The sequence below is a fragment of the Anomaloglossus baeobatrachus genome, chromosome 4, assembly GCF_048569485.1.
Source record: "Anomaloglossus baeobatrachus isolate aAnoBae1 chromosome 4, aAnoBae1.hap1, whole genome shotgun sequence".
Lineage (NCBI taxonomy): Eukaryota > Metazoa > Chordata > Amphibia > Anura > Aromobatidae > Anomaloglossus > Anomaloglossus baeobatrachus.
In genome coordinates, this window is record NC_134356.1 from 335,320,018 (window position 1) to 335,342,850 (window position 22,833).

The following is a 22,833-nucleotide window of genomic DNA, read 5'->3' on the forward strand; positions in this document are numbered from 1 at the left end:
TGGACCCACAGTCACCTATCCCTGCCTGCCTAATGTTGCACAGAAATGGCAACCATGTGCCTCCAGGTAATGTGACGATTGCGCACAGAAGTGCGCCCTCCAGGTTCTTTTATAACCTAAAATCAGCCCCAACCTGAGCCAGACCAAGATGGTGACGTCAGGGACCAATGGTGTAGTGCCACATCATCAGTGCCATCACCAGCGGCCAATCTGGGACCGCGACGTCACTGATGACACAACCCCAACACCGCCAAAACACACTACCAGTCATCGTCTGACGACCAGTGGTGATTTGCAGTGTTGAACCAATAAGAAGTGGCCACATTATCAGGACATCTGACGCTAACCAGCCAATCAGGTCCTGCCATGTCGCGGACATTCCCAGTGAAGTCTTTTCCGGACTTCATCTCAGAAAATGCACAAAGTGTGGGAGCATGCTCAGTAGCCTGAACTGAAGAGTAAGCCTCAGAAATGAGGCTATCAGGCGGACCATGCTCAGTAGCGGCAAGTTGGGACTTAGTCTCCAGGCGCCTGGATCAACATCTGGGCAAAGCAGGAGAATCCCTCATAAATGAAGCAGGGATGACCGGGGGCGACCAAGGCAAAGGAGACTATCGGCACCTAACAGTTCACCATGCTTGTCAGCCCTCAAGGGGAATCTGTCACCAGGTTTTTGCCACCTAATTTGAGACCAGCATGCTGTAGTGACAGAGATCCTGATTCTAGCGATGTGTCACTTACTGTGCTACTTAGTGTAGTTTTGATAAAATCACTCTTTAATTAGTATTAGATTATCCTTAGAGTACTACTTGGCGTGCTGCCAGGTAGTCCAGCATATTCATGAGCTCTTTATAACTGCTAAATCTGCAGCAGAGAAAACACTGATTTTATCAAAATGACAGAAAACAGCTCAGTCAGTGACAATTGCTGAAATCAGGTTCTGTCTGTCAGATGAGGTAGCAAAAACCTGGTGACAGATTCACTTTAAAGAGAATCTTTCAGCCCGATTTTGTAATGTAAAGACATAGCTGTAATGGTGCTGTAATACTGATTAAATTGATACCTTTGGTGAAAAATCCGCTTTGAGGTTCTTCTTTAAAACATCACTCCAGCAGGGTTTTTTTCAGCGCTTGAGTGGCACCTTAAATGTAAGCTTCCTGCCCAATATCTTATAGTCACTCTTTGGCATTTTCATGCTTTTTCAGTGCAACTCCAATGCCACTACAGTATCCTGTGACTGTAAATTCTGACTGCCTGGAAGTCAGACATTATGTCACAAGCTTTCAATACAAGTCTATGTGAGCCAAAATGAGGCTCCCATGGACTTGTATTGATTTGTGACTTCCGTGCGCTAAAAAACACAAAACACTCATTAAACACTCAAGCTGCCAAAATGTCACAAATTGCTGGAGGCAGAGATAGAAGAAAAAGCCACCAGAGGGTGGAAATAATATAGGGGTCATGGCATTTAGATTTAAAGCACTACTTCATTGGTATTATCTCTCCAGGACTTCATTGGTGAAATTGAAAAAAAGATTGAGTAGTGCTTTAATCACTATTTGAAGTATTCTGCTATTAGATTTTGGTGCACATTCGCCGGACTGTATACAGATCTTCTCTCTGTTAATGAATCCCCAGCCCCCACCTACCTCCAGTATGACAGGTCACTGCTGAGATTTCAGATGAAACAGGTAATTCAAAGAGCGAAGGCAGGCAGAGGGACTAGGGAATCAAAGACAGGGAGGAAAAGACCCAGTGCACAATCCAGCCCCTGTGCACCAAAATCTAATTAGCAGAAAATGTCAAATGGGGATTAAAGAAGAACTACAAAGTGGATTTCTTCACCAAAGGTATCAATTTAATCAGTATTACAGAAACATTACAGTTATATTTTTACTTAACATTATAAAATGGTGCTGGCAGGTTCTCTTTAAATTGGTGGATAAGAAATCCCAAAATGGACACTGAACCATACAGAACACTTCAGAAATGAGGTACAAATATCAGCTTCACAGACCCCTGTAGCTAGATCAACATGTTAAAGTCTAGTTACAGGTGTTCTTCATTTAATAGTCTTTAAGGTTGGCTGCACCTTAAAGTGACCTTCGATAATGTTGAATGTTCTCAAATTAAGAATTCTAAAGTAGCTGGCAACTCTATCACTCTATGGCTAAAGTCATTCACATTACTGAGAACATGGCACCTTCATCTTCATTTGAATACAAATATTATATTTCTATATTATTTTTGATAAATTATATATAATATAAATTATATAAATATTATTATATTAATAAAGCCACTTTACCCTGACAGAAAACATTGTTTTATTTGTGTGTGTGCATAGCTATTGAGGACAATCAATCAGATAAAAAGCATGGTTGTAGAGGAGAGGGTGTTCCAGATCAAAGTTAGAAATGAAGCTCACTTGTGGTGCGGAGAACTGTCAGCATATTATACTGATGGCATTCTCTACATTGAGAAACGTTTATCATTAGAATTCTTATCGGAGGCCTATCATTCAGTCAAGTCAGACCTTCTGCTTTGTACTGATGAGTCAAACACCCCGAAACATGTATCTTGTCAGTGCAGTGTCTGCTTTTGGCTTATTATCTTAAGTCACATAGCAAGGCTTGTTAAAGAGTTGAGATTGTAAAATGTTGCAGAATATTTAGGCGATATGTAATATTTTTATTATTATTATTTTATTATTATTATTATTACTTTTAAGATTGCTACATCCATTAGGTGGAGCTAAAGTTCAAATACTCTTCCTCTCTGAAGAGGATATTTGCAGATTTACTTGTAGAAGTATTGATGTGGCTGCTCAAGACCTTACCACCAATAAAAATCCTGCCTGTTATACAGAAATTTGATGAGCCAATTATGAAAAAATTAGTCAATTGAAAATAAGGCTAGCAGTGCATTGAAGAAATAGCTAAGGCGGTGTTTCAGTGTGTTGTGCTGCTTCTTCCCTCTTCATTACTCCCCAACCAGCACCACTCTTTGTCCCTGATGACAGCTTTAGCCACTGTTACATCACACCAGTAGATGGCTGAAATCTTCCCATACAACGTTACTGCCTAGGCAGGCATTTATGCAGAAAATGCTCAGGTGTGGGTAAATGTGCCTACAGGGATGATGTAACAGAGGCCAGATCTGTCAATTAGGAGAGGAGGGGGTCGCAGAGCTATGAAAAGTGGAAAGAATCAGCATAATACATTGATACGACTTAATGTACTACCAGCCTAATTTGCCTATGGCCTTTAAGTTAGATTTCTCATGACTTGCATATCAGAACTCTACAAAAAAGGCATTACATTCATTTGGAAGAAGTGTCTACGGTGCCATACTGTTACTTTCATTTATAAACATGCTGACAGGTTGCCTTTCAGTAAAATAAGAAACTATAACCTTAATATAATTCCTTGTCTCTGATTTCTGATACCGTGATACAGGCTATTCCCAGCGCTGTCATGTACATAGCATAATGAAAAACAACGGCACACCATCGCTTTCATTTCAAAGCTCCTTTATATCATAAAGAATAAGTATACATCCATCTTACAATCTCACTGGTCAAACTATCACCACTGTGTAAAAGATCCATGGTAAGGTGCGGACGAGGCGGAAATGTATTCCTGTTTAGGCTGAGCACAGACCCCATATTAGAGACTGAACGCTCGCACCTAGGCAATGTTTCGGGGGTACAGCCCCTTCTTTAGAAATGCATCTCATTGTCCTATTCTTCCACTACCTGATAACCAGCACCAATCCTGAAACAGCTATTACAGGACTAAGGGGTACTTCACACACAGCAAGATCGCTACTGAGATCGCTGCTGAGTCACGGTTTTTGTGACGCAGCAGTGACCTCATTAGCGATCTCGCTGTGTGTGACACTGAGCAGCGATCTGGCCCCTGCTGTGAGATCACTGCTCGTTACACACTGCCCTGGTTCGTTTTTTTATTGTTGCTCTCCCACTGAAAAGCACACATCGCTGTGTGTGACAGCGAGAGAGCAACAATCCTGAATGTGCAGGGAGTAGGAGTCTGACAGCCTGCGGTAAGCTGTAACCAAGGTAAACATCGGGTAACCAAGGTGGTTACCCAATATTTATCTTCGTTACCAGCCTCCGCAGCTCTCATGCTGCCAGTGCCGGCTCCTGCTCCCTGCACACGCTAAGCTAAGCGGTGTGCGCTGGTAACTAAGGTAAACATCGGGTAACCATACCCGATGTTTACCTTAGTTACCAGTGTCCGCAGCTTTCAGACGCCGGCTCCGTGCAAGCGCAGCGTTGCTTGCACGTCGCTGCTGGCTGGGGGCTGGCCACTGGTCGCTGGTGAGATCTGCCTGTTTGACAGCTCACCAGCGACCATGTAGCGATGCAGCAGCGATCCTGACCAGGTCAGATCGCTGGTGGGATCGCTGCTGCGTCGCTAAAGTGTGACAGTACCCTAACTGAAATTGTTGCACATAGCGGCTATGGAATAACCTTCTATGGCATGATAAATGATCCATTTGTAGTCATCTTATTCTAGCTTTATCGTATTAATACCCAATTTTCTACTGCCAATATGACTGGTGCAGGATAACCCCAATGTGAGTCCGAAGTTCTATAAAAACACACTGAAGATGACAATTTTGTTCATATCTTTAGGGTTAACTGCATTTAAAGAGTATATCCAATATACCAATTGTTGTAATCATTTTCTTTTAAGCAGAACAAAATCATAATTTGTGAAGACTCTGAGCATGCGCAGTGCACTTCTGAAGCCGACAAGCAAACACCCGGATAAGAAGGCTGCAAAAATGGTAAGCGCACATGCGGGGGATTCTGAAGGAGCAGACGGGGCGTTGCTCATGTAAATCCATGGTATTATGCCCACAGGGGCGTGATACCATGGAAAGCATGCAAATGTCCACGGGGCGATGCGACGCCCTGGGAACTAGAGCCTATGCTATTTACATAGGGAATATGTAAGTAATAAAACATTTTTTATTACTTTCACATTACACAATAGTACAACACATGGGTTATTAGTAGAGTTGAGCGATGTTCGAGTCGAACGGTTCGCCAATTTCATGTTCGAGTGATTTTGGGCGGTGTTCGAGTCGTTCGTCGAACTCAAACGATTTGCTTAAAGTTCGGCAGTTCAAGTTGGGCGGGTCTATATCGTGCAGTAAAATAAATAAACTAAAAAATAAAAAAAAATGCGGTTCCCCCAATTTTGATACCAGCCAGGATAAAGCCACACGGCTGGAGGCTGGTATTGTCAGGATCGGGAGCGCCACGTTATGGGGAGCCCACCACCCTAACAATATCACCCAGCAGCCGCCCGTAATTGCCGCATCCATTAGATGCGGCAGTCCTGGGACTACCCAGCTCATCCCGAATTGCCCTGGTGCGGTGGCAATCAAGGTAATAACAGGGTTAATCATGGAAGACGTCTCCCTGAGATACCTTCCATGATTAACCTGTAAGTGAAAGTAAAGAAACACACACAACGAAAAATCCTTTAACTGGAATAAAAGACAAAAAAACACCTCATTTACATCTTTATTAATCCCCAAACAACAATCCAGGTCCGAAGTAATCCACACGATACTGTCAGCTCTGCTACATGAAGATGACAGGGAGCCCCGTAGAACACGAGCGATCTGTGTCCTCTCCACGCAGCACCTGACGTGAGCCGCGCTGTCACCAGAGACTTCACTCTGCAATGCAGAGGTCAAGATGACCAAATCTTCCTAAGTTTCTCATTAGTGGCAGTGACTCAATTGTTAGAGCTACTGCCTAGGGACCATTAGTTCACGAGCTCAAGTCCTGGCCGCCCTGGTAAAGAATTTAATTTATTTTTAATTTTAATTATTATTTATTTATAATTATAATTTAATTTAATTATGCAGTGAGAGGAGGAGCCGGACATCAGCTGTGAGCCGCGGCACACACCTCTAAAATTGGAGCAGTTCACGGAATGAGGCTGCATTGCTCTCTCCTCTCTGTCTCTTCTCTCTCTCGCTTTCTCTCTTCTCGCTCTCATCTCTCTCTTGTTCTCTCTCCCTCTCTTCTCGCTCTCTTCCCTCTCTATTCTCTCTATTCTCTCCTCTCTCTCTCCTCTCTCTCACTCTTCTCTTTCTCTCCTCTTTCTCTTATCTCTCTTCTCTCCTCCTCTCTCTTCTCTCTCTCTCTTCTTTTCGCTCTCTTTTCTCTCTCCCTCTCTCTCTTCTCTTTTCTCTATCTCAGACCTGGCGATGATGAGCTGATGCGGTCACCTGACGGAATCAGCTGAGATTATAAGTCGAGCAGTAAGTCGAGCTGTGTGTTGTGTTTTTTTTTATCTGTACTAGAAATTCATGGTGGCCATGACCTCATTATTACCCAGCGAGCCACCCTTCACCAGGGCAGCTTGAAGAGTTGCATACAGCGCCAGAAGATCGTGCTTCTATGAAAGCGCCATTTTCTGGGGCGGCTGCGGACTGCAATTCGCAGCAGGGGTGCCCAGAAAGCTTGTGCACTCTGCACTGCGGATTCCAATCCCCAGCTGCCTAGTTGTACCAGACTGGACACAAAAATTGGGCGAAGCCTACGTCATTTTTTTTTTTATTTCATGAAATAATTAGAAAAGGGCTTCCCTATATTTTTGGTTCCCAGCCAGGTACAAATAGGCAGCTGGGGGTTGGCGGAAGCCCGTAGCTGCCTGCTGTACCTGGCTAGCATACAAAAACATGGCGAAGCCCACGTAATTCTTTGGGGGGGGGGCAAAAAACTCCTGCATACAGTCCTGGATGGAGTATGCTGAGCCTTATAGTTCTGCAGCTGCTGTCTGTCTGTATGGAGGAGAGCAGACAGCAGCTGCAGAACTACAAGGCTCAGCATGCTTCATTCACTAGTGTATGCAGGAGAGCAGATAGCAACTGCAGAACTACAAGGATCAGCATTCTCCATTCACTAGTGTATGCAGGAGAGCACACAGCAGCTGCAGAAGTGCAAGGCTCAGCATACTCCATCCAGGACTGTATGCAGGAGTTTTTTGCCCACCAAAAAAATTGACGTGAGCTTCACCATATTTTTGTATGCTAGCCAGGTACAGCAGGGAGGTACGGCTGCCCCCAACCCCCAGCTGCCTATTTGTACCCGGCTGAGAACTAAAAAAAATAGGGAAGCCCTTTTTTAATTATTTAATGAATTTCATGAAATAATTAAAAAAAAAAAAATCGACATGGGCTTCGCCCCATTTTTGTGTCCAGCCAGGTACAACTAGGCAGCTGGGGATTGGAATCCGCAGCACAGGTTGGCTCGAGCTTTCTGGGAATTGTAGTCCGCAGCCGCCCCAGAAAATGGCGCTTTCATAGAAGCACCATCATTTGGCGCTGTATCCAACTCTTCCAGCAGCCCTGAAGCCGGGTGGCTTGCTGAATAATAATGGGTTAATACTAGCTTTGTTTTACTAGCTAGTATTAAACCAGAGATTCTTAATGTCAGGCAAGTTTGACCCGGCCATTAAGAAACTCCAATAAAGGGTTAAAAAAAAAAAAGGACACCACACAGAGAAAAAAATACTTTAAAATAGAAATAAATACACAGACACACTTAGAGACTCCATGTTTATTACTCCCTCTCATCCCTCCACGATCCTGGTCTTCTGTCTTCTTTCTCCTTCAACCCATGCAGCTCTGCTACATCAGACAGCACTGCATGGGAGGAAGAATGCTGCTGCTCCCATCACTCAGGCTGTAAGCGGTGACATCACCGCTGACAGGCGGGTTACTATTGCAGCGGTGCTCCGATCACGTAATTCCCGGTGCCGCAATTCACCGGCTGTGACAGCCAGTCCTTGCATGTGGGCTGACTCTGTAAAGAGCGCCCACATGCAGGAACGGGGAAGCCGACCATGTGCCAGAGCATCTCGCCGGTACACGGAGATGCTGGAATGAGCACCGCGTACCAGAGAGATGCACAGACAGGACCTAGCATGATGTCTAGCCATGTGACCAGTCTGTAGCCAATGAGATAATACACACGTGACTGGTCACATGCTATTTTGACGTCACGGAAGGTCCTACCATCATTGCTGGTTACCGGGAGGACGCAGCGATTATCGGAAGGCAAAGCTGCGGGAGACAGAGTGCAGGACGCGTCACGGGGACCTGTAAGTGTAATGCCAATGTTTATTAACTGTATGTGTACATGTATAATGTGTTTTGTGTTTGCCGCCCGTTGTTTTCAATGGGGTTCGAAGGAGTTCGTCGAACGTTCGGCGAATAAAGCCTCCGTTCGACAAACCGAACCGAACTCGAACACTAGGGGGGTGGCTCATCTCTAGTTATTAGGCCACACATGCTCCTGCTTGTAGGTTAGAACGCATAAGGAACCTGACAGGTTTCTTTAAGAAGTTAATCTACTACTACATTACTACTAGCCTTCTAAACTTAGCTATCAATAAGTAAGATTGCTAGCAAATGAGTTTGTAAAGGCAGAGACCCAAACTATCTAAAGAAGCATGTCTTCAGACTAACAAAGTTGGTACATTTCTGTGCTTTAAAGGGTTGTCCACTACTTGGACAACCCCTTCTCATTCCCCATCTTTGAACCCGTTAAAATAAAAAAGCTTATATTAACTTTCGCAACCATTCCAGTGGTGCTGGCACTCGGTCTCCCAGGGCTAGCATGAAGTTTGTTACGTCAAGCGTGCCTTGAGCCCAATCACCACCTGCTACCCTCTCCCTGCAGTTGGAATTATAAGTGGTCAACAGGAAGTGAGCTCTCACTTCCTTATTCATTTATAGAGGTGGTTCAGTGCAATTCATAGTGGCCACATCGATTTAAAGCTGAGAAAGAAGGCATTTTTCAAACACCTTCTGATGCCAATTATGCCTGTGAGCAGCGCTACTTGCTATCCGCTCATCCCCCATCATGTGACCCGGGGTGCAGCAGCCTCTGAAGTCCGGTGATATGTCAACTTCCGGAATTGGAAGTTGACCTAGCATCTCCCAGGTGGGACCCAGTCTTCCGGAGTGACTGGGCTGTGGGTGGAGTTTCATTGCATGTCACAGCCCAGCATTGCACGTGCTTATGGCGCCTTGTTAAGGAAAGCAGTAAAGAACAGAGAACGCACAATGCTGGGTTGTAACGTGCGGTGAAACTCCGCCCACAGCCCAGTCACTCAGAGAGACTGGATCCCGCGTTGGTCATGCCGGGTCAACTTCCAATTCCAAAAGTTGGTGTGACATGACCAGATATCAAAGGCCTCTGCTGCCCGGATCATGTGATGGGGACTGAGCAGACAGCTATAGCGCCGCTCACAGGCAGAATTGGCAAGAAAAGGCAATTGGAAACAGCCTTTATTTTCAGCTGTAAATCGTTGTGGCCACTACATTCTACATTGTAGTGGACCACCTCTTTAAGGCGAGGAGAGAGAAGCCAGCACTGATTGGGTGCGTGACTTAACAACCTCATGTGAACCCCAGGAGAGAGAGTGCTGACACTGCTGGAACAACGCCAGCACGTGAGGTGTATATTATCTTTTTTTACTTTAACATGGGCAAAAATAAGGAATGAGAAGAGTTTGTTCAAATTACCAAAATTTAACTTCCATTATTAGAGGAGACCATGTATCCCATTCCCTGTTCAGGAAAAAAAAATACCAATATGTTATTTTTTTCACATCAGGCTGTGTGCGCACGTTGCGTCGTGTCCCTGCAACAATTTCTGCAGTGATTTGACAGCACATGTGCGCGTCAAATCGCTGTAGAAACACTGCGTCATGGATGCAGTGTTTCTGCAGAAAAAAAGCAGATTTCATGAGCTATGGATGCAGCCTCTCCCATAGACAGAGCGGGACCTGCATCCAAAGCGCACGGAATAAGTGACATGTTGCTTTTTAGAACGCAACGATTTGGAACAAAATTTTGGCATCCAAATCGCTGCGCTTTCAAATGCAACGTGCACATGGATTATGCACAATCTACATAGATTGTGCTGGGGACACAGGTCGAATACATTTACGCTGCGGTGCAATACGTAGCATAAATGCATGAAATTCGGCAACGTGCGCATGCGCCCTTATAGTAGTAATATGATTTACTTTTTAAAATGCCCTTGTGGGATGAAATACATGGGTCAGACTTCAAGACCAATATAAATGCAGTTAGTACTAAGGACATGAATGAAAATTGCAATCTCAGTGTTATACTGCATCTGAAATATCGCAGAAATACTGGCAGTAGATCATAGTAAATATAAACACAGGAAAGTTAGTATATATATATATGGAACATTTATTATGCCATAGACTGGTATTGCATTGTCCCTCTGTGTAACAAGTTTAATTAGTTTTCGAATGATTTTATTACCCGTTTCTGGATTGGTGCTAGGTATCACATGGTGTTCACCTCTTAATGAAGGATATAAAGACAAGTTGCATGCTTCAGAAAGGGGGTGTACCAGGTGCAGGCGTTCAGTCTCTGATAAGGCGTCTCTGATACGGCATATCAGCCCAACCTAAACTGGAATAGCGCCAAAATTTTGCAACTTTTCAAAACTATTTACGCCAGCACACTGTTGGAAAAGCTTTGATGAATTGGGAGCATAGCTCTTAACATGAAGCTAAAAATGTCCCTTATAATTTAAAATAAAAAACCCACAACAATATTTTACAGTGGTAAGCACCATTATTGTATGACTAGTAGCAACTTTAGTTGTCACTGAATGAGAAAAAACAAAATTCAGCCAAAACATATGTGCATAACAACAAATACATTCATACATATGCATATTATATATATCTATATATATATATACATATATATAATATATACATATATATATATACATATATACATATATATATATATATATACATATATACATATATATTATACATATATATATACATATATATACATATGTATACATATATATATATTATACATTATATATATATATATATATATATATATACAGTTGAAACCAGATGTTTTCATACACTATCTAAGACACATATGAATGTTTTTCTCACTATCTGGTATGAAATCAGAATAAACCTTTCCTGTTTTAGATCAATTAGGAACCAAAATTATTTACATTTGCCAAATGCCAGAATAATGAGAGAGAGAGAATGAGTTAAGGCATTTTTATTACTTGCTGCAAAGTCAAAAGTTTACATACACTAAGAGTAATATGCCTTTAAAGACTATGGGACAGCCCATATGATGATGTCATGTCTTTGGAAGCTTCTGATAGGTTTATTGGCAATATCTGAGTTAATTAGAGACACACCTGTGGATGTATTTTAATGCACACCTGAAACACACTGCTTCTTTGTGTAGCGTTATCATTTACTTATTATATATACATTTGTTTTTTCTGTTGTATAAAATAATTATTTTATGCAATAAAATGAAAATTAATTATTTAAAAATCATACAATGTGATTTTCAGGGTTTTTTTTCTGTCACACTTGAAGTGTACCTATGATAAAAATTAAAGACCTCTTCATTTTTCATGTGGGGAACACTTGCAAAAATCGGCAGTGTATCAAATGCTCATTTTCCCGACTCCGTGTGTGTGTGTGTGTGTGTCTGCGTGTGTGTGTATACCGAAAACCAGTAAACATAACACAACAACAATATGACTACGAATACATGAAATGATTCAATCTTTATCAAGTAATCACAGTGAAAGGGATAATATTTGTTTGATGGTTGCCACAGAGCGAGAGAGATGACATACAATGCAGGAGAAGATAAAATTGAGCTGGTACATGCAGGCCAGCAAAAATATACATGTACACGTCACTAAATATGCAACATTATAGCTCTAGTATATCAAAGCCACAATGGCAAAAACTAACGGACATTAAGGAATGAGCAAGAGCTAGATATAAATAGCAAATATCAATAGGGTCAGGCAACTCAGAATGATTTTATGTTATCCATGTGGTACCCCTCCCTCTCGAATGGCGCCAGACCTCATGTGTGTTTTGGTGCTAGCCTTAATTATCTTTTACAAATTGGTCAGTGGATTGTTTATAAGGCACACTCTGCTGTTCTGACTCCACCCCCTGAAGAAGGCTAGTGCTGAAACATGCGTGGGGTCTGACGCTGTTCCAGAAGAAGGAGTACCACATGGGTAAGAAAATTGTTCTGAGTTGCCTGATCCTATTGATATTTGCTATTTATATCTAGCTCTTGCTCATGCCTTCATGTCCTTTACTTTTTGCCATTGTGGCTTTGATATACTAGAGCTATGGTGTTGCATATTTAGTGACCTGTACATAAATAAATAATGCTGGATCTAATGCCTTCATATACCAGCTATATTTTTATCTCTTCCTATTGTGTATGTTGCCTCCCTCACTCTGTGGGACCCATCATACAAATTTTAAGCCTTTAACGGTGATTATTTAAAAAAGATTGAATAATTGTATGCATTCATGGCTCTGTGGTCCTATATTAATCAGATTTGTCAGGGAATCAGTTTAGAAATCCAACTACACTCACCCATACAAGTAGTATAAGATTGCTCTTCACAGCTCCACAGTAACCCAGCATGCCCACAATGATAAGGAAACAACAGACCGCAACCATCACCGGGTGGAAGACGGGGAAGTAGATGAGAAGAACCGCATCCTCCACTCTAGAATCAGAAGGCAGATATAATTGAGTATTACAACGGAGAAGTATGAAGCTAAACAGCAAAATAGTCATAAAGAAAACCTTGCTCCAATGATATGGAAAACTCAGAATTTTATAAACTGACTTTGCTTCTTGTTTTTTTTTTCTTTGTAAAGAAGGAGGAGTCTTTCATATCAGCGCTAATTACTGTGTTTTTCCAAAAATAAGCCCTCCCCCAAAAATAAGTCTTAGCAGGGATTTTCAGCATTTTTGGAGCAAGGCTTAAATATAAGCCCTCCCCCGAAAATAAGCCCTAGTCGTGGTTCAATAATGAAGTGTCCATGCAGCTAAAAAAGTTAAACAATACTGCAGGATACTTCATTATACACAGCGGACCGCAATCACACTCACCAGACGCCGAGCGGAGGACCTGCAGTGATCTCACACCCACAAACATCTGATCTCACACACACATCCAATCTCACACAATCAGATCGTACACACAAACATCGGATCACACACATACTCACCACATCCACCGAAACCGATTTTTGCTGGCTGGCAGAATCCTGGGAGGCAGAGCAGTGGAGCGCAAGGACCTGCCGCAATGCTTGATTACAGGACCTGTGGGCCAGACACGTGATTTCCTCCCATCATTCCCTGCGGTCAGACGTATTCTGTAACGCTGGATGTAATGAGTGTGTGTATGTATGTGTGTGCGTGTGTGTGTCTGTGTGTGTGTCAGCCAGCCATCCAGAAGCATGAGAGGACGGCGTGCAGCATCCACCGGAGATCACAGGGAGGACCTTGGAGCTACGCAGACGTCCGGGTCTGGTAAGTATGAGTCTCCTGGGAAGTGGGGTGTCTGCTTATTCGACAAAAATAAGACCTCCTCCAAAAATAAGCCCTAGTGATTTTTGGGGGGGGGGCAAAAAAAGTATAAGGTTTTTTTTTGGAAAAGCACGGTAGCACCAATGTCAATGTCAAAGGTGCAACTTTTAATGATTCAATTCTTTTTCTTGCTTATATAAAAGCAGTATCCACATTTAGTTTTTAGTGCTTTAAGTAGTAGCATAGCTATCGGGGGGTAAAGGGTGCGGTCACTGTAGGCACCGCCATCACAGGGGCCCATTCAAAGCCACTGCTATTGTAAACTCTATGATCTGCCTGCACTACCTACCACTCTCCGTTCTGTAGACAGTTGGTTGATTTAGACCTGCGGTCTACAGAACAGCAGGAAGACTCATGAGTCGGGGACGTGTAGTGGAGTGATAATGTCATTACGTTGGGACTCTGCATGCCCCAGTGCGATGACCTTACCACGTTAGTCTTGTCTGCCTTCGGACTCATCGGGATCCATGGGTAGGTCAGTATAAGTTGTATGGGGTTTTTTTTGCCAGTGTGGGGAAATACTGGAAACCATGATACAGCGTAGCGGAAATACTGGGGGTCATCATACAGTGCGGTGGAAATATTAGGAGCAGTATATTACAGTGTGGGGGAAATACTGGGGGCCATGATACAGTGTAGGGGAAATAATGGGAGTCATCATACAGTGAGGAGAAAATACCTGGGGCCACATATTACAGTGTGGGGGAAATACTGGGGACCATGATACAGCGTAGCAGAAATACTGAGGGTCATCAGACAGTGTGGGGGCAATACTGGGGGCCATGATACAGTATGGGGGAAATACTGGTGGTCATCACACAGTGAGGAGACAATATGAGGGGCAACATATTACAGTGTGGGGGAAATACTGGGGGCCATGATGCAGTGTAAAAGAAATACTGGGGGTCATCATACAGTGTGCGGGAAATACTGCGGGCCACATATTACAGTGTGGGGAAAATACTAGGGGCCAGGTTACAGTGAAGGTGAAATACTGGGCATCATCATACAGTATGTGGGAAACACTGAGGATCACATATTACAGTGAGGGGGAAACACTGGGGCCGCATACTACAGTGTAGGAAAAATAGTGGGAGTCACATATCACAGTGTGAGGGAAATAGTGGGGGCAATGATACCCATGATACAGTGTAGGGAAAATACTGGTGGTCATCATTAAGTGTGGGGGAAATATTGGGAGCCACATATTAAGGTGGTGGTGAAATACTGGGAGTCGCATATTACAGTGTAGTGGAAATACTGGGGTCTTCATGCAGTATGGGGAAAATACCGGGGGCCGCAAATTACAATGTGATAAAAATACTGGGTGTCTTATTACAGTGTGGGGGAAATACTAGAGGCCATATTACAGTGTGGGGAAAATGCTAAGGGCCATATCACAGTGTGGGGGAAAGAGTGGGGTCCATAATACAATGTAGGGGAAATACTAGGGGTCGCATATTAAAGGGTGGGTGAAATACTGGGGGCTGCATATTACGGAGGGAGGGGGGTACTGGGAGCCATAATAAAGTGTAGGGAAAATACTGGGGGCCATATTACAATGTGGGGAAAATACTAGGTGCCGTATTACATTGTGAGGGAAATACTGGTGGGCCTAATACAGTGTGGGGAAAATTATGAGGGCCATTTTACAGTGTGTAGATAACACTAGGGCCATATTATAGTATGAGGGGAAAACTGAGGCCATCTATTCAGCGCGAGTTGGGCTACTGAGGGCTATCATACATGGTGGGGGATTACTTGGGGGCATCATGCTTTGCACAGGGAGACTCAGGAGATATTATGAAATGTTAAAGAGAATCTGTCAGCTAGTTTTTGCTATGTATGCTAAGGACAGCATACTGGGAAAAGTTGGGGAAAAAAAAAAAGAAAAAAAGCATCTGTGGTCTTATCTGTGTGTGAGCTGTTTATGTAAACTAAAGGGTTTATTACCCTGTGATTAACACTGCAGGACTAGAAACTCATGTGTAGAGATGTCCCACACACCCCTTCTGTGATTGACACCTCGGAGTCAATGCACAATCTCTACTGAGAACCTGGTGTGGGTGGGAAAGCTCAGTCAGCCCTGCAGTGTTTCTGAATCTAAATTCTTTGATTGTTTCAGAATGGCTTCATCCAGTAATCTAAGTGATACGTTGATTCAGAATCTACTTGGCTATATTGCTGTCAGATGAGGCAGCAAAAACCTGCTGACAAATTCCATTAAAGTGAGCACTTAAGAAGCATTATTGTTATAGGGGCACTTAGGGGCACTTTGCACACTATGACATCACAGGTGCGATGTCGGTGGGGTCATGTCGAAAGGGACGCACTTCCGGCGTCGCACTCGACATCGTAGTGTGTAAATCCTAGATGATACGATTAACGAAGGCAAAATCGTCGTAATCGTATCATCGGTGTAGTGTCTGGGAATGCCATAATTACGCGACTGCGACAGGTAAGATGTTGTTCATCGTTCCTGCGGCAGCACATATCGCTGTGTGTGAAGCCTCAGGAGCGAGGAACATCTCCTACCTGCGTCCTGCAGCTCACACCGGCTATGCGGAAGGACAGAGGTGGGCGGGATGTTTACGTCCCGCTCATCTCCGCCGCTCCGCTTCTATTGGCCGCCTGCCGTGTGATGTCGCTATGACGCCGCATGACCCGCCCCCTTAATAAGGAGGCGGGTCGCCGGCCAGATCGACGTCGCAAGACAGGTGAGTCCATGTGAAGCTGCCGTAGCGATAATGTTCGCTACGGCTGCTATCACAAGATATCGCTGCTGCGACGGGGGCGGGGACTATCGTGCTCGGCATCGCAAGCATCGGCTTGCAATGTCATTGTGTGCAAAGTGCCCCTTAGAGTATTGTGACCAACAAGGGTGGCCATGGGTTAAAATTACTTTCTAGAGTACAAAATGTGCACACTGTTTTCTCGTGCACTTGCACAGAGCATTAACATTTTCTAAGGGGCAATTTTACCATATAGAGGACACAAAGGAGGCATTTTACTTTGTAAGAGTGATAGTGGTGAGCATTATGAGGGGTGCTAAGAGGATCAGTAATAGGAACCCATATAGCAGCAGCGGCTCAGTATTGCGGTGTCAGTAGGATGAGGAGATTGTACAGGTTGGGATCAGATGAGGCCAGTGCTGGAAATGTGAGAAGTCAAATGTGTCTGTTTTGTAATCTCTGTAGACGAATTGTGACTGGAAGAAATTTTTGTATCGCTCTGGGCCAGATGGAAAAGATGGGAAAAGTGAATGACTCCATAAGAAAGAAAGTCAGCTGTAAGTCACCATCACTGTACAGTAATCCATTACATGTTTTACACTACTTGTGTCTACCACTATACGGTCACCATATGGCAAGAATATCAGTGTTGGTCATTGTGTAGAGATTTATTTTCCATTACAGCGCTGTCATCTGCTGAGGTTCCCCTGTTGCCACGATTAGGCCGCACCACTGTAGTTGTAATCAAGGTTACCTGGTTATCAGGCGCACACTAAGATGTCTCCCCCCACTCTCCCGTGCTGAATCCCTAGCTACACCTCTAGCTCTGAGGCAATTACAATAAAAAAGAAGTATCTTTCAATCTTATATTTTGAAAAAATATCTTACCATATTGTATCTACACCTAACACACATACAGGGGAGTGAAAAGGTGTTTGCCCCCTTCCTGATTTCTTATTCTTTTGCATGTTTATCACACTTAAATATTTCAGATCACCAGACAAATTTAAATATTAGACATATATCCCGTAAGTAAAAAAAATGCAGTTCATAAATTAAGGTCCTTGTTATAAAGGGGAAAAGAAATCCAAACCTACAGGGCCCTGTGTGAAAAGTGATTGCTCCCTAAACCTAATAACTGGCTGGGCCACCCGTAGCAGCGACAACTGCAATCAAGCATTACAATGCTTTTGAGAGATTCTGTCCCACTCATCTTTGCAGAATTGTTGTAATTTAGCCATATTGGAGGGTTTCTGGGCATAAACTGCCTTTTTAATGTCATGCCACAGCATCTCAGATTAGATCAGATTAAGGTCAGGACTTTGACTAGGCCACTCTAAAGGCCCCGTCACACTAAGCAACATCGCTAGCAACATCGCTGCTAACGAACAACTTTTGTGACGTTGCTAGCGATGTTGCTGTGTGTGACATCCAGCAACAACCTGGCCCCTGCTGTGAGGTCGTTGGTTGTTGCTGAATGTCCTGGGCCATTTTTTAGTTGTTGCTGTCCCGCTGTGAAGCACAGATCGCTGTGTGTGACAGCGAGACAGCAACAACTAAATGTGCAGGCAGCAGGGAGCCGGCTTCTGCAGAGGCTGGTAACCAATGTAAACATCGGGTAACCAAGAAGCCCTGTCCTTGGTTACCCGATATTTACCTTCGATACCAGCCTCCGCCGCTCTCACTGCCTGTGCTGCCGGCTCCTGCTCTGTGCACATGTAGCTAGCTGCAGGACACATCGGGTTAATTAACCTGATGTGTGCTGTAAGTAGGAGAGCAGGGAGCCAGTGCTAAGCATTGTGCGCTGCTCCCTGCTCTGTGCACATTTAGCTGCAGCATACATCGGGTAATTAACCTGATGTGTGCTGTAAGTAGGAGAGCAGGGAGCCAGCGCTAAGCATTGTGCGCTGCTCCCTGCTCTGTGCACATTTAGTTGCAGCACACATCGGGTAATTAACCCGATGTGTGGTGTAGCTAGGAGAGCAGGGAGCCAGCGCTAAGTGTGCGCTGCTCCCTGCTCTCTGCACGTGTAGCTCCGTGCGGTGGTAACCAAGGTAAATATCGGGTTGGTTACCGATATTTACCTAGTTACCAAGCACAGCATCTTCCACGCGGCGCTGGGGGCTGGTCACTGGTTGCTGGTGAGCTCACCAGCAACTCGTGTAGCCACGCTCCAGCGATCCCTGCCAGGTCAGGTTGCTGGTGGGATCGCTGGAGCGTCGCAGTGTGACAGCTCACCAGCAACCTCCTAGCAACTTACCAGCGATCCCTATCGTTGTTGGGATCGCTGGTAAGTTGCTTAGTGTGACGGTACCTTAAAGTCTTAATTTTCTTTTTCTTAAGCCATTAATAGGTGGAGCTGCTAGTGTGTTTAGAATCATTGTCCTGCTGGATAACCCAAGTGTGAAAAAACAGGATAGCTAGCACTAAATGTGCATTACTGCACTAAAAATTCCAAACTGTACTTCTTGTTAAAATTAGAGATTGTTGCCAAAAAAAATTGCAATTTCTTGAGCTACCCAGCCATGTCATGGCAAATCTCATTGGGGCAGTCCTACTCTAAATTAATTTAATTTAAAAAGTGCCATATGGCCTCACATATGAAAAAGTAGAACTGTTCTTAGCAGCATTTACCTGGTGCTTTTCAATCCTACACCCATGACTGAATCATGGCTGTGGGCAGGACAGGCCCAAGCAAATGCTGCTTGAAGTAAATAGCCTGTGGATAGGGCTTGATGACTGAATGTGAACAGCCACTAATAGCCAAAATCAAGACAGGTGGAATACAACCCAAATTGGGGTGCATAGCAAGGTGGGGGTCAGCCACTGACCAATTCAATGAAGAAAAAACAAGATAGCCAGCACTAAATGTGCACTACTGCACTAAAAATTCCAAACTGTACTTATTGTTAAAATTGTGTGCTTCCACTTGGGGTCACGAACAGATGGCCGGACATTCTCCTTCAGGATTTTTTGGAAGACCGCAAAATTCATGGTTCCATTTAGCACAGCAAGTTTTTCAGGTCCTGAAGCCGCAAAATCACCCCAGACAATCACACTATCACCACCATATTTTACTTTTGTTATGTTCTGTTCCTTTTCTGAAATACTGAGTTACTTCTACGCCAGATGTAATGGGACATACAGCTTCAAAAAAGTTCAAGTTTTGTCTCGTCAGTCCATAAAGTATTCCCCCAAAAGTCTTGGGGACCATCAAGATGTTTTCTGGCAAAACAGAAACGGGCCTTTATGTTCTTTTTGCTCTGCAGTGGTTTTCGTCTTGGAACTCTGCCATGCAGGCCAGTCTCTTTCTTATGGTGGAGTTATGAACATTCAACCTAACTGAGACAAGTGAGGCCTGCAGTTATTTGGATGTTGCTGTGGGGTCTTTTGTGACCTCTTTGATGGGTTGTCCTCCTAGGGAAATAGAACTTAGCTTCCCAAAGATGTAATAAACCACAGTTAATTTAGGTTTTAAGGAGGGTGCAATCACTTTTTCATATAGGGCCCTTTAGGTTTGGATTTATTTTTCGCTTAATAATAAAAATCTTCATTTAAAAACTGCATTTTGTGTTTACTTGTGTTATCTTGGACTTATATTTACTTTCGCTTTGCGATCTGAATCATTTAAGTGTGACAAACATGAAAAGGAAATCAGGGATGGGGCAAACACGTTTTCACATCATATGTAGGGCTATGTTCACATGTAGTGTTTTACAACGTTCTTTTCTGCAGCTAAAACATTCACTTTTGACAGTAAAAAAAAAACTGGGTTTAGATCTCAGAAAATCATTTTTTTTGTGCATTTTTTAGGTTTATTACATGTAAGATTTATATAAAAAAATAGACTAGCACTCTCCATATAATATTCAATTCCAAAAAAGTGTGACCACAACAATTGATTATCAAAATCCTTTATTATTCATATAGATATAATATATAAAAACAAAATTAGGAACCATTAAGTTCTGATATATGGGATCAAGGTGCAAAGATGGTACTGTTAGCCTGATTACATGTATACAAGATTAAATGATTACATTAAAGTGTAAAGGCCATATCACACTAAGCAACATCGCTAGCAACATCGCTGCTAAGGAACAACTTTTGTGACGTAACAGCGATGTTGCTAGTGATGTCACTGTGTCTGACATCCAGCAACAACCTGGCCCCTGCTGTGAGGTCGTTGGTTGTTGCTGAATGTCCTGGGCCATTTTTTAGTTGTTGCTGTCCCGCTGTGAAGCACACATCGGTGTGTGTGACAGTGAGAGAGCAACAACTGAATGTGCAGGCAGCAGGAGCCGGCTTCTGCGGACGCTGGTAACCACGGTAAACATTGGGTAACCAAGAAGCCCTTACCTTGGTTACCCGATATTTACCTTCGTTACCAGCGTCCGCCGCTCTCAGCTGTCAGTGCCGGCTCCCTGCTCCCTGCACACGTAGCCACAGTACACATCGGGTAATTAACCCCATGTGTACTGTAGCTAGGAGTGCAAGGAACAGGGATCGCTGTTGTATCATTGTTGGGATCGCTGGTAAGTTGTTTAGTGTGACTGGGCCTTAACACAGGACTACAAAATTTATCATATAATTATACTCTTACATTTATTGCTTACTATAGGTGCCCACAATTTTGATATTGGATAGCAGGAACAAACCATACACATTCTCGTGAAATACCTATACTATAAATGGATTAATTATCAATCTAATGCAAATAAGGTGCAAGTGCCTCAAAAGGACTGTATCCATACCAATAAATGTATTAATATGCGGTGTTCACCAAATATCTACACAGATGATTATCCCAATCTATGAAAATATAAATGTATGGTAACAAGATATTTGGTGTGGAAAGAAAATGATCAAGCAATGTACATCAAATATTATGAGGGTATATTACTAGCCAAAAGTATCTCAATCTAAATCTAAATCTAAAATATAAATGTATAGTAACAAGTTATTTGTGGAATTGAATAAATATTAATATTAATATAATAATGGCCAAAAGTAGCAAAGCTAGCAAAGATATAACCTCACAATAAGCCATTTCTGCCTCATATACACATGGATAGAAAGCTGGTAATGTACCATATGACAAATTAAACCACTATTTTGATTGGTAGCTTATCCTTAGGGCGGCTTTGCACGTTCCGACATCGCACGTGCTATGTCAGTGGGGTCAAATCGAAAGTGACGCACATCCGGCGTCACTTTTGACATCGTACTGTGTAAATGCTAGATGATACGATTAACGAGCGCAAAAACGTCGTTATCGTATCATCGTTGCATTCACCGACATTTCCATAATGCCGGTGCAGAGACAGGTACGATGTTGTTCCTCGTTCCTGTGGCAGCACACATCGCTGTGTGTGAAGCCGCAGGAGCGAGGAACATCTCCTATCTGCCGCCGGCGGCTCTACGGAAGGAAGGAGGTGGGCGGGATGTTTACATCTTGCTCATCTCTGCCCCTCCGCCGCTATTGGCCGCCTGCCGTGTGACGTCGCTATGAAGCCGCACGACCCGCCCCCTTAGGAAGGAGGTAGGTAGCCGGCCAGAGCGACGGTCGCAGGGCAGGTGAGTGCATGTGAAGCTGGAGTAGCGATAATTTTCGCTACGCCAGCTATCACAAGATATTGTACCAGCGACGGGGCGGGGACTATCGCGTGCGACATCGCAGCATCGGCTTGCGATGTCGCAACGTGCAAAGCCCGCCTTAGGGTACCATCTCACTAAACAATGTACCAGTGATTCCGACCACGATACGACCTGGTCAGTATCGCTGGTGCGTCGCTACATGGTCACTAGTGAGCTGTCAATCAGGCAGATCTCCCCAGCGACCAGCCATCAGCCACCAGCGACTTGTGCTGTGCTTGGTAATTAGGGTAAATATCGGGTAACTAAGCAAAACGCTTTGCTTAGTTACTCGATATTTACCCTGGCTACGTGTGCAGGGAGCCAGCGCTAAGCGGTGTACGCTGATAACCAGGGTAAATATCAGGTAACCATGCAAAGTGCTTTGCTTAATTACCCGATATTTACCCTGGTTACTTTACACAGAGTCGGTGCTCGTTGGTCTCCCGCCGTCAAACACGCCGATGTGTGCTGCATAGCGGGAGACCAACGAGCAAAAAATGAACCAGAACAGTGTGTAACGATCAGCAATTTCACAGCAGGGGCCAGGTCGCTGCTTAGTATCACACACCGTGAGATCGCTGATGAGGTCACTGGTACGTCACAAAACCTCTCGCTAGTAATCTGGACATGTGAGAAGTACCCCTTAGGGGTACTTTGCACGCTGCAACATCGCGTTGATAGTCCCCGCCACCGTCGCAGATGCGATCTCTTGTGATAGCTGCCGTAGCGAACATTATCGTTACAGCAGCTTCACACGCACTTACCTGCCCTGCGAAGTCGCTCTGGCCGGCGACCCGCCTCCTTCCTAAGGGAGCGGGTCATGCGGCGTCACAGCGACGTCACACGGCAGGCGGCCAATAGAAGCGGAGGGGCGGAGATGAGCGGGACGTAATCATCCCGCCCATCTCCTTCCTTCCTCATTGCAGGCGGGACGCAGGTAAGGAGATGTTCCTCG

General features: G+C 44.0%; 1 protein-coding gene across 3 annotated transcripts in view; it reads right to left on the reverse strand.

Moving 5' to 3' along the window:
- TSPAN12 (tetraspanin 12) overlaps positions 1-22,833 on the reverse strand; it is a 281,046-nt gene that overhangs the window by 164,094 nt on the left and 94,119 nt on the right. For all 3 annotated transcript variants that reach the window (XM_075342523.1, XM_075342525.1, XM_075342522.1), the window contains one exon: positions 12,505-12,640. In XM_075342523.1, the coding sequence (XP_075198638.1) occupies positions 12,505-12,640 (136 nt within the window). The remainder of the gene's footprint in view (positions 1-12,504; positions 12,641-22,833) is intronic.